General features: G+C 36.8%; 1 protein-coding gene and 1 long non-coding RNA gene across 3 annotated transcripts in view; one reads left to right on the top strand and one right to left on the bottom strand.

The window, feature by feature from the left end:
* The window catches only part of LOC136828652 (uncharacterized), a 170,116-nt gene that overhangs the window by 16,238 nt on the left and 140,768 nt on the right, over nucleotides 1-13,110 (bottom strand). The window lies entirely within an intron of this gene.
* The window catches only part of LOC136828649 (pre-mRNA-splicing factor 38B-like), a 138,659-nt gene that overhangs the window by 105,987 nt on the left and 19,562 nt on the right, over nucleotides 1-13,110 (top strand). For both annotated transcript variants that reach the window (XM_067086692.1, XM_067086693.1), the window contains exon 6: nucleotides 7,018-7,259. In XM_067086692.1, coding sequence (XP_066942793.1) covers nucleotides 7,018-7,259 — 242 coding nt within the window. The remainder of the gene's footprint in view (nucleotides 1-7,017; nucleotides 7,260-13,110) is intronic.

Raw genomic sequence — 13,110 nt, 5'->3', positions numbered from 1 at the left:
CCTGCTAAGGCAGGGAAGGTACATGCACACAATGAAAAGTCTTTTTTATAGATGAGGAATTGCTTATTATTGTTATCCATGAGGGGCTTCATTTGTACCTGAAGTAATAGAACCTTGCAGATTTAGGGATTTTAAGTGAAGGTGCATCATGTGAGGATCTCTATCTTGCTCACATGAGTAACAGATTATATGTACAAATATCATCCTTAGTTGGATTAATATGACAGCTGAAGAACACAGATCACTTGATTTTCTCTTAATAGTTGTTACAGTGTGCACACATTCATATGAAACTAGATACAAAGGTCCCTAATTTGCAAGAAAAGTTTCCTCTACGAACCCAGTATTTGCATAGCCTTCAAGCAACCTAAGCACACCATTCCTTATTTAGAAAGGGATTGTGTACGTAAAGGTCAGCAGTAGTGCACATGAGTGATCATGGATCCATGTTTCTAAGTAGGTAGGAGCCTTGCTTGTTTGTGTCTAGCTTACAGCAAAAAATTATCTCTCGATTATGTGAATGGACTTATCTAGACACACCCAGACCCCAGGGACCAAAAATATACAGTAAATATATATACAGTCGAACCTCTTAAAACTGGCATTCTGTGGTCTGGGAACTCCTATGGTTTGGCACGATTTTGAATCAGCCGCCATTAGTTCATTGAGTGGCCATGAGGGTGGTACCAAATATTGTTTACAACTTCCCAACAGCAAAAATTATGCCATATCTCTTTTGTTTTTATGAAAATAATTGTTAGTAATGAAAATATGTTAAGTCACGTATGTTTTCGATATTAATTTTAAAAGAATAAATAATTTTTTTAAAGATCCCACTTGAGAAGGCTCAGCAAAGTCAAAACTTTTGATCAAAACAGTGAGACATTAGGCAGTGCACAAATTCCTTACTCTTAGAGTGCTTGAACTTATAGATGATACTGTTTGGTAATTTCTTTTATATAGCGATGCGTACTGCACCCCCTGCGAATAGCTAAAATCCGCAAATACTTAAAACCCCTCTAAAAACTGCCCATTTTGATAGTTCAAACACAAGAAAAACCCTGTAAAAATGTTTATACCTGAGTATTTTGATAGTTTTATCACAAAAAGTGCATTTATTCATGAAAATGAGATGAAAAGACAGTATTTAGCGAATATTTCTCAGTGAAAAATACCGCAAATGGGCGAATTTTCCACGAATAATGGGTAGATACGTTCCAAAGAGAAATCCTTGAATGCATGAGTCTGCGAATCATGAGACTGTGAATAGGGGTTTACTATTTTTTATATATATATATATATATATATATATATATATATATATATATATATATATATATATATATAGATATATAGATATATATATAATGTATTATATATATACATATATATATGTATGTATATATATATATATTTTATATGATTGTATTATATATATGTATATATGTGTATATATATATATATATATATATGTATGTATATATATATTTTATATGTATGTATGTATATATATTTTATATGTATGTATTATATATATATTTATATATATATATATGTATATATATTTATGTATGTATATATATATATATATATATATATATATATATATATATATATATATATATATATATATATATATATATATATATATATATATATGTATATATATATTTTATATGTATGTATGTATATATGGGTCAACTTCATATCCCCTGCCAACACTGTTTTCTGGTTTACCCAAGACTGCTGATATTATTTTAATGACTTAATTGTGTATTTTGATGGCCTAAGTAATTGCAACAGGAGTTATTTGCATACTACACTGAGTAATTGCAACAAGAGTTGTTATTTGCATACTGCACTTACTTATTTTAAAGGCAAACACTTACGTTGCTAGTAAAGGTAAACTAGAAAAGCAGCTCTGTTGGTAATACATGTACCCTGAAAACACATCCAACAACATTTATGAAGTTTTTATGAATGAAATTTTTATGAAAGATTTCTGCATTTAGTGCATGTATAAATATAAAATGTTTGTAGTGAAATGGACTTACATTTAAAAGAAAGAATAATTCATGAATACAAACCTCTTATGGGTGCACTCCCCATGTTCAATTGGTACACATCTGTGGACTACAAGTTGAGTCAAACTGGAGCTTTTTGCAGATGAGATAGGAGTTTTCCCTAGCTAGATAGGTTTCTAAACTACCCAGCAAATTAGAGTTTTTTCCTAAAAACTAGATGCATAGTGTTCTTTTTTATACCTGTTGTGGTTGCCATGACAAGGCTATTTTCTCCAAGGATATTTTGTTGCAATCTGAGATCGTGGCCATCTTGTTTTTTCGTTGCTATTTAGGCTGCTGGGGACTAATTCCATCATGTTTTAGCCCTATTTTCACTTTTTAGCCTGGTTGGCATATGAATATCCTCAATATTCTCAGCTAACTTAATTGTAGATGCCCAGTCTTGTACGGTTGTTGGTTTCCTGGAAATTGAGTATGTACATTACACATTATTTAGGTGCAGTACTGTTTTCACATCCTTTTAGAAAGCAAGTGCATGAAGCTGACTCTTGGGTGGTTTATGTGTATTTGTTTGATGGTCTGATTTGTTTCTTTGAGGTTGTAGGAAGAAAGACAGATGGAGTTTTAAGATGTATTACTCAAACTATTTGTGTTAGATGAATAAAGTGAACAAAAAACAACCAAAGTTTCCACGTTCAGGGAGATGGCACAACAGTTGCTAAGCAAGAGGACAACCTTTAGAATCAACAGGAAAGTCTAAGTTATCCGTCACTACTGGAGAATCATATGACACATTCAGTGGCAAATATTGGACCTATTTCAGTGACCCCAACTAAAAAAAAAAAATTCAGTTTATGAGTTCCAAAGATGTTAGTAGACATTAAAGCCATTACCCATTCCTTGTTCCTATTGAAACCCTTAGCAGCCTTTTTCTTCACCCTTACCAAAGTTCTGTCAGGGATATCCTTTTAAGATATACTCATCTCATCAGCATTAAAATTCTGGCTTTGATTCAGGTCATGCTCAAGTATGGGTTGTCTGAAGGTCTCACCGCAGCAATGAGCAGAATCAGCTTACTGAGGTCTAATTGTTAAATTTCATGATGGGCCTTTAAGTTCCTCAGCCACCCATCTGAAAAGGCCTGTGGTTCCTTGATCTAAATATCTCAGAAACCATCTAGCTTTACTAGGATGAGTAAACCACATACAGAGCACCTGTTCCAGCTCATCTGTTGTAGGTTTCTTTATGGGTATTGCAGTTGTCATTGAAATAGCAACACAAAGACAGTACACTATGCACTGGTTTCTTGTATTGGTGTCATTATATCCTCCTATCACAGAGTACCAGATGTAGTAACCAAGCTTCATAAAAATGAGATCTCTTTGTTTCCCATTTCATCACTTGATCAGATACTGGAAACAAGTTCTGGAGTTTCATTGGAACTGAGTCCCCACCTCATGATATCACTCACCGAAGATGACTAGCTGGTTAGCTGGTGTGGTCTTGGAAGATGAACATAACCAAGTGTGTGCAGTAACCTTAATTTTCATTTCAAACCAGTCTGTTTTTATTGTTTTAACAATTGCTGAATGGGACTGTTTACAGATGTGCTGAATATAGTTGTTTCCTGAAGAATTGACATCTGCTCGACAGTGACTTGGCTAGATGAAATGAGACACTGTTTAGGTGCCTCCATAATTAATTTTTCCATTCATTCTACTAGTCCATTAGAGTTAGTATAATGTCCAAGAACATTGCAACTTAATCATGATCCTCTGTTCCTACACCAGATTTATGAGTAAATTGCATTTTGTGGTCTTATAAAAAACCAGACACACCACACTTCATGAAGAACTTCCATTCTTATGTTGGATGTAAGTGTCCTTAGATCTGTGCCATGTCAAGGGAAGTTTTACTTGAATGCATTAAGAATTTGTCTTATTGGTAACTGAGTTTGTTCTTTTGCCTTACACTGTCTTTAACTAATGTTCAAGGTTACTTCTGATTTTTCTTTGAAGTTGGGTTTCAAAAATTTTTGTCTGGTTTTGGTGATGTTTTCTACATTTTTGGTGGAACGTCTCACTTCACAATTCCTCAAATGCTGTTTGAGAATACCAAGTCTTTGAAGACAGAACTTATCTCATGTCAGTATACCTCAGAGTTTTTTGAAAGGCGGGTTTATTATGACTATGGTTTATTTGTATGTATTCTTACACTTGTCAAAATAAGTTGTAGCATGCAAAATAATGATTGCCCTGAGGAGAGTTCCTTTTTTGAAAATTATATGCTAAGTAAAACTTTTAGAATCACCAAACTTAAAATACAAAACAGTTTTTTTCTTAGGCTACATGTAATAGAGAAATTGTTGATAGCTTTTAAGTAAAAATAATTGAACCTTAAAATTAATCTGAATACAGCTCAGAGAGGGAAGAAGTTGTGTGGAAAGAAGTGTCATCACTTTGTGATTGAGAGGAACTGCTTTATCTGGATGAGATCATTAATGAAAAGGAAAAAATTAGTACAAACAATTGAAAATGTTTGGAATGCATCTAGAAATTGCAAGGGAAGTGGATGCAATGCTTTTAAACCTTTAGATAGAATTGTCAGATAAGAAATTGTGAGAACAGATGAATTTGCCAGAAGGTCATTTTATAAAGTATGATTTATGATAGCCATTTAGTTGACTTCATAATCTAAGGAGTCAGATTTGTGAAAACTCAGCTAGTTTCCACTTCCCGTGAGAGTAGAATAAGGAATGAGATATTCATCATGAAGCCCCCATGTTGCTTTACCTCTAGCAGTTGATGCATTGAAATGTGTACATCTGTTGTCACTCAGATTTTTAACACTTAAAAGTTAGCATTGCAGCGTAAATCTTATGTTTTTATGGATATTTTTAAAATTTTTTGGTAAAATTTAGTTTTAAAATAATTTTATACAGGTGATTGTCCCTTTCACTGTGAATTACCAGAGTTAAGATTATGACTGATCTTCAGTTACCTTATAGCATTTCTCATGTAGAATAAGCTAAAGTAATTTTTATTTTCCATAATTTTTAAGATTATTGAAACTCCTTCCATCCCAGAGTTCTATTGAAGTATTTCCTTATTAATTAATTATCAGCCTATTTGTACCAATGGTTTATCACACATTCTGGGCCAAGCAAACTGACATGTTCGAACTAGTGAAGTTTTATTTAACAATATGCAAGACATCTTCCCATGGAGAGAGCCCCATTGCTTAACAGATGTTCACTTTCCTTGGTTCTGTCTTTGAAGAGAAGTGCTTTTTAGTATTTTCCACAGTATATTTGAGCAGTTTCATAAATAAATGTGTTTACATTTCAGTAAGGCTTGTTGTTTCAGGTAGGCCTCTAATTAAATAGCTGCCTCTATGTTCTTTTGCCTTTGCAACCATAAGGACTAAATTTGAACAGTTATAAGCATTATTTAAACAATAATCTAAGTAGAGCCAAAATCAAAATGTTGGTAATTTGTAGTTATATATGAAGTGACAGTTGATGAGCTTGAAAATCGGTTAACCCCCTTCTACATAATTGAAATAACAGATTTGGAATTTGTGAACAACTGTACAACTATTTTTTTGAGTTAATAAAAATCTTTTGTTTCACTGTACAGTAAACACCCCGTATTCGCGGGTGATGTGTACTGCACCCCCCGGGAATAGCTAAAATCCGCGAGTACTTAAAACCCCTCTAAAAACACTTGGAACTGCCTATTTTGATAGTTTAAACACAGAAAAACCCTCTAAAAATGCTTATACCTGAGTATTTTAATAGTTTTATCACAAAAAGTGTATTTAGTCATGAAAATACAGTAATTAGTGAATATATCTCGGTGAAAAATACCGTGAATGGGCGAATTTTCCGCGGATAATGTGTATATATGTTCCACAGAGAAATCCGTGAATAGGTGAGACCGCGAATACAGGATGATTACTGTATGTGCACCCTCCTTCCAATCCCTCTTGACTTGTAAAGATTTCAATTTGTAGACAGAATTAAGGCAGTGGAGTTTTTGTAAGTGAGATGGGACTATCCCTTGAGTGGCATTGTGACACTTTCCTTGTTTAACAACTATTCACCACTATTTTCCATTACTGGTATAAAGGTATAAGTGAAAATATGAGGTAAATATTTATGGAAGACTGTAATTGTTAAATTTACTGTTTCTATAAAGATCAAGTTTATAAGGAGAAATGGAGTAAAAATTGTCACTTATTTGTCCATTCCTTACATAAATAGGGTCTATTCTTTTAGAGTTTAGTTTTTGTGCATACACTTATTTTCGTAAAGAGTATTGTTGGAGTTTGTCTTGTTGAGATCCTACAACAAGTTTGATTAGTATTACAAAAAACAAAGGAGTTCAGATAGAATATGTATTAGTTTTAGGTGAACAGACAATCGATGTTACTCCGCAGTTTGGATATAGAGGCAACCTTCGTTTTTACTTCTTAGATTTTAGCTTCACAGTTGATTACCCTAAAAAATAGATGGAAGAGGTCAACTGGACGGTAAATTTCATAGGCAAAAATTTGTGTGAATTATAATGTTATGTACCTGACCATACATGTGTTCAGATATTACATATTTTTCCATACCTTTACATTTTAAAAGTTTTAATTCAGTAAAATATGTCATTTTTTATCATCCTAACATTATTTTATCACCTAAATCCCATTTCAGTTTTTTCTTTTTGAGCTGGTTGATTGTGCAAAAGATAAACTTGTTGATATAAATTAGACCAATATTTTTCCAGGAAGAGATAAAACATTTAATTTTTTTTACAAGAGAACAGAATTTTATTGATATGTCTGTGCTGCACACGTAATTTCAGAAAATTTTGGTGTTTAGATCTTAAGGTTTTATGTAGTGCCAATTATATAGGAATACTGGGTTTAGTACTGTCCTGCTTCATGAATAGTTATTTTTGTGTTGGTAATTTAACTTAAGTTATGTTTTTCTCTTTTTCAGGAAATAGATGTACGAGCTGGAGGAGGGCAGACAACCACCATTGGTCAAATAGTGCGACACATGTTGTCCAAGTTAGATTGGTACTCCACACTTTTTCCACGCATCCCTGTACCTATTCAGAAAGATATAGAGAAGAAGCTGGCAGAGCGCATTGCCAGTAAACCACAGAATCCTACTGTGGGAGCATATTCAGCACAGGGGAAAAATGATCGGTATGGTTCGGGTGGTGATGAACAAGCAAAGTAAGTAGATATGTTTATAAAGTAATATATAGAATTATTAAAGCATCTCTCTCTCTCTCTCTCTCTCTCTTCTGATTATATAGTGTGAATTTGTTAGTATGCACTTGAAAATCAGTAAATTAATGACAAACAATTAATATAGAAAAAATACATTGCATTTGTGACACTGCTAACAATAAGTAATTTTTTATTTAAAGTTTTGAATGAAATATGATATATTTATTTTTTAGATACCTTCTTTATTTTTTTGTATTGATAGTTTCACAACTTTTTGCCTGTCCTCAGTAGAGGGGAAGAGGGATGGTTTCCAGTTGACAAAAGATAAAAATAGTGACTGGAAATATAAAATAATTCTCCCTAGTTATTGTTTGCCATTTTTGAGCTTAGTAGTACTATGCCTCTGAAGATATTTCAGAGTTTCTTGGCTCAAGTTTGGTAAGCTTAGTCTGGTTTAATATTTGTTTGAAAAAAAATCTTTATCAATGTAATTATAATGTTTTTTGTCTATCAATACTGTAGTTAATTTCATTTTTTGTTACAGAATTGAAAATGCATATACAATATAACATAATGAACCTTCTCTGTGATATTGTGTAAATCATTGTCTGTAGTTGAGATGCAGTTTGTTTGTTTGCAATGAATTGTGTATTTCTTCCATGTTTATTGTTCATTACAGTAACTTTTCATTTTGCCTTAAAAACTTTGAAGGGTGTAAATTTTCTTCTACTCCCTATCTATCACTTTGATGAATGTAAGAATCATACCATATTGTATTGATGAGGTTTCTCCTGCAGTAATAAAATCCCAGTATCTTTCTTGTTCATCATTATAGGGCATTTCAGTATTTTTGTTATTGGTTTATAAGTGCGTATAAATACATCATAATTAATATGCTAGAAGCAAATGCTAGAGGTAACTTTGAAGTTTAGCTAAATGTTCCGATGCAAAATGTTGCATAGCCTAACTATTGGCTGCCTAGAAATTCAAAACTCGCACTGAACACACAGCATATGATAAGATAATGATTTTTGCAGGAAAATTTGGGGTCAAACATTACAGAAAATCAAATACAGGCGGTCCCCGGTTTACGATGGGGGTTCCGTTCTTGCGCCACGTCGTAACCCGAAAATCGTCGTAAGCCGGAAAATCGTCGAAAATCGTCAAAAATCATAAGAAAACCTTACTTTTAATGCTCTGGGTGCATTGAAAACGATGTTAACTGCATTACTATTGAGTTTTACATAAAAAAAACCTTCAAATTATGATTATTCTGCCGTTTTGGGGCCATATTTCTTCCGTCGGATCGGCGTGCACGACGCGCCGAACCCCGAACATGCGTCGTAAGCCAGGAAATAATTTCTGATGAATATATTTGAAAAGCTTCAGTAACCTCGGAACGTCGTAAGCCGGAACCGTCGTAAACCGGGGACTGCCTGTATTACTTTCTTATATATACAGTATACATTACATATTTTAAAAGACATGAGGTGGTTAGCTATTGTTCAGAGGTAACACATACTTTTTATTAATCTGGGTCCCAAAAGTATTGAACTGCAGAAAGTGTACGTGCTTTATAAATTTTAGCATTGATGTCTAAAAATAAACCTGCTTTCTGGTGGCACTCATAAGTTTTGGAAACAACAAGTGTGCTAGAGTGAATGGACATCAAATAGATTATCTACATTATTTAGTGATAAAAGAAAAACCTAAAGGTGATACTTACACTAATCTCCCATCTGTTTGGTGGTTAAAAATTTTATTGATAAAAGGGTAAACACAGGTTGGCAATATTAGAGCTGTAATTAGCACCCTCAGTGATTCATGTATTTTATCTACATATTTTGTGAAAATTTACAAAATTATTGCTAGTGCTGAACTATAACACATCTAAAGTTTATTTTACAAATGTTATATATTGTATATCGATTTGAAATGTTTATTTCCTTGTCATTTTTTTGTAAACATTATGTTTTCTTGAATTTGGCCAATAAGTTAATGTCATTTTGGGCCTATTTCATTTGGATAATAATAGATGGGGAGAAGGCCTTCTTTTAGGCAAGTCTTATTAAATTTAATTTTTATATAAGTAACTTACCAAGTAATTACATTGCTATAGTTTCTATTAACCGGCAGCTAAAAATGTTGAAATTCGCAGGTCACTCTATTTTGTTTGGCTAGGTGTCTAGCCCCGACCACTTTTGGGGTAAGAGAAGAAAAACTAGCAAAAGTATTCAATTTGTTTCTGCCGGTTAATGGCTGTACACCAGCTTTTAGCAGCAGCTCTGATTTTGGAATTCATCTTTCCTATTGATTTCTCATCGTGTTTGGTGAAGTAATCTTGCTTTGATAGCCTTTCAGCATTATTAGATAGAGTTAGACACTGTTTTTTTCTCCTTTATTGTGATTCCCTTTATAATGACTTTCCTTATTTACCAATTGTGACTTTAGTTAACTTGTTTTTTCCAAATGTCAGACTGAAGTTCGACTAGCTCTTAGGTATTGCAGTAAAGGCTGCAATACACGTTTGACTAAGGAATCTTACGATTCACATTTTATCTGCACGGATTGTGGGGGACAAATTTGTTCAGAAGACTTACAGTGTAATGAATGTATAAACTGGGACAGTAAGAAGTGGAAGACTTCAAGATCTTATTTAAACAAACTGGCTAGAGATAAAAAGAGAAAAGCAACAGCCAGATGGATTAGTAAGTCTTTAGCTAGTCAGGGATCTCCTGTTGATCATGATATTGATAACACTAACGTTTAGGTTGATGTTCCTGTTATGCAACCCGCTCCTTTACCCGGCTTTCTCGCTTCCAAACCCAACACCATTGCCAGCCTTGATTGTAAAATTGATAAAAGGTTCAAATTGATTGTTGAATCTATTGCGCAATAAGCCTCTTCAGTCAAGGTCCGTGTGGACAGTAAGAGTGATTCAGAGCGTCCTGTTACTCCTAGTGCCAGTGCAGTGTCAATGGAGCACCCGATTGCACCTAGTGTCAGTGATGTGTTGGTGGAGGAGGTGGCTGTCCGTCCTGCCAATTCCTAGGCAAAGGTCAATGTCATACTCCCCTAAACCTGGGAGAAGTCAAACTAGTAGCCTAAGGGAGGTCGGTGGGGTCTGCCCATGGGTAGTCGCCCCCTTGGCTGAACCTGTTGTTGAATCCCAGGTTGCAGCCAAATGTCGCTGGAAAGGCTTATCCCTGGATGTGCATGGTCTTTCATCCAGCTCAGATGATTCTTCTCCCAGACGCCAATGGCGTTTTGTGGATGAAAAGGCATTGGGCCTTGGTAGAGAGTCAGAGAGCTGCTTCCAAGTATCTGCTTCTCGCAAGCACTCTTTGTCTAAGGTGTCTTCTTCTGAGTGTCCTCTTGCACCCAAGACTCCTCTGGCTCCTGAGTGCCTTGCAGTGTTGGAAGATCCCATGACAGCCGAATGCCCAGTTTCTTCAGAGCGCCTGAAATTGTCTCAGCACTCGTTGGCTCCTTCTTGTGCTACTGAATCAGAGCTCCCGTCTTCTCTAGAGCGTCACAGAGTGCCCGTCGTCGCCTGTCCACTCTTTGATTCATGGATTGCCAGCTAAGATGAAGCGCCCGGTGGCGCCCAAGCTTCCTTTGGTGCCCTATCTTCCGTTGGCGCCAGAGTGTCACCATGCTTATGCCACTGATGCTTTGACTCCTTGTGCTGTTATTGTTCCTTGAGCACTTGGGCATTCTTCTGTGTCTCAAACTTCCGCACCTCAGGGTTTACCCTCTTCTAGCAAGCAAGCACCCTCTGCGGTAGACCCGATTCAGAGCAAGCTCAACAGTATTTTGAGCCTGTTGAAGAAGGCTCGGTCAACCCCCCAACCTATGGACGGCTTTGTCTCTTGTATCCTCGGACGAGGAAGAAGAAGTTATTGCTCAAGACGCTTGTCCTTCAGCTTATGCATCACTGCTAAGGTATCTTCTTACTACCTTCCCAAATTGCTTTTCGACTGCAGCTCCTTTGCCCAAGTCGACTTTTCTTGGGGAGTCACAGTCTTCTGAGTCTTCGAGACTACCCAAGTTAGTGCTTTCTTCTTCTGCCAAGAAAGCCTTCAGTGTTATTGAGGGATGGCTAGCGGAGAAGAAGGAACAAGGTAGAGCCATTTTCAGCTTCCCTCCATCTAGATTTTCTAAGAGGAGACAGCTCTCTTATGCCACAGGGAAAGCTCCTTCTCTGGGAGTTTCTGCCTCCTCTTGCTGTCCTAAGGAGGTGCCCACTTATACCTCCTGGACAGTCTCCCCGCTGCAGACTCAGCCCTTTTGTGGCAGCAGACAAAGATCCTTGTCTAGATCCCGTTTGCCCAGCATATTCGTCTCCAGAGCCATTAAGAGATCCTCATTCTGTTCTGCCTCTAGTAAATGAGAATTTCTGTAGGAGCCAGGCTCCTTCTCTTCTGGGAGAAGTGGAGAGAGGGAGGTTGTAGAGCCCTGGATTGTCAACATTCTGAGGGAAGGCTATTCTATCCCCTTCAAAGAAAAGCCACCGTTAAGCAGCTCTCCAATAACATTGTCAGCATACTCCAAAGGCTCAAAGAAGTCTTTGGCCCTCTCAGAAGAAGTGTCATCCCCTCTCAAGAAGGGGGTGATAGAATTAGTAGAGAATGTGGGCTCCCCGGGGTTCTACAGTTGTCTTTTTTTGGTGCTCAAAGCTTCAGGGGGCTGGAGGCGCGTTGTGGATGTCAGCACATTGAATGTCTTCGTTTAGAAGACAAAGTTCAAGATGGAGACAAATCGAATTGTCATGACATGCATTCGCCAGGGAAACTGGATGACATCTATAGACATGCAGGATGCGTACTTCCACATCCCAGTACATTAGGAATCGAGGAAGTTTCTGAGGTTCATGTTTGGGAACAAAGTGTTCCCGTTCCACGCTCTATGTTTCGGGTTATCGACGGCGCCTGAAGTGTTTCCCAGAGTGCTCGCTCCCTTAGCAAAATGGCTCCATCTGATGGTTAATCAAAATCTCCCTACACTTGGATGATTGGCAACTTTGGGCCCAATCGAAAGAGAAATGTTAAGAGGACCTTCAAAAGACTCTTCTCCTAGCCCAGGAGCTGGGATTGATGATCAATGCTCAGAAGTCTCCAGTTGATTCCGTCACAGCGGATTCTTTATATAGGGATGATAATAGACGCAGAGTTTTCAGGTTTTTCCCCTCACCGAAGAGAATACAGTCTTGCCTTAAGATAAGGCATAGATTTCTTCTTCTGGACCAATGCTCCGCCAACAAATGGATTAGTCTTCGTGGGACGTTATTGTCCATAGAACAATTCGTACTCTTGGGCAGACTTCATATGAGACCGCTCCAATTCTTCTTGAGAATCAGTTGGAACGGAAAAATACCCAGCTCTTTCGTGTTCCAAGTAACTCCAGAGATAAAAGAGGATCTGCGTTGGTGGAGCTTGGAAGGAAGATTGTTGCAAGAGAACTCTCCTTCCATTGAACCCCAACCTAGACTTCTCAGATGTGTCGAATCTAGGTCGGGGAGCTCTGTTGGGAGACAAGGAAATTCAGGGTCCTGGTCTCCGGAACAAAGAAATTGGAACATAAGTGTCAAGGAGTTGAAGGCAGTTCATCTGGGGTTACAGTTTTTCAAAGAAGAAGTGTACAACAAGACAGTCACAGTGCACTCCGACAGTACGACTGCCCTGGCGTATATCAAAAACCAAGAGGGGACACACTCTTTCTCCTTTTATGAGACGGCAAGGGATTTTCTGCTTTGGGCAGAGCAATTTCAAGTCAGGCTTCTTATTCGCTCCATTCAGGGGAAGCTCGACGTTCTGGCGGACGAACTAAGTCGCCGAAGACAGGTGTTACCCAC

Source organism: Macrobrachium rosenbergii, chromosome 43, assembly GCF_040412425.1.
Source record: "Macrobrachium rosenbergii isolate ZJJX-2024 chromosome 43, ASM4041242v1, whole genome shotgun sequence".
Lineage (NCBI taxonomy): Eukaryota > Metazoa > Arthropoda > Malacostraca > Decapoda > Palaemonidae > Macrobrachium > Macrobrachium rosenbergii.
Note: the sequence above shows the minus strand (reverse complement) of the source record. Positions and strands in the feature narration are given on the sequence as shown.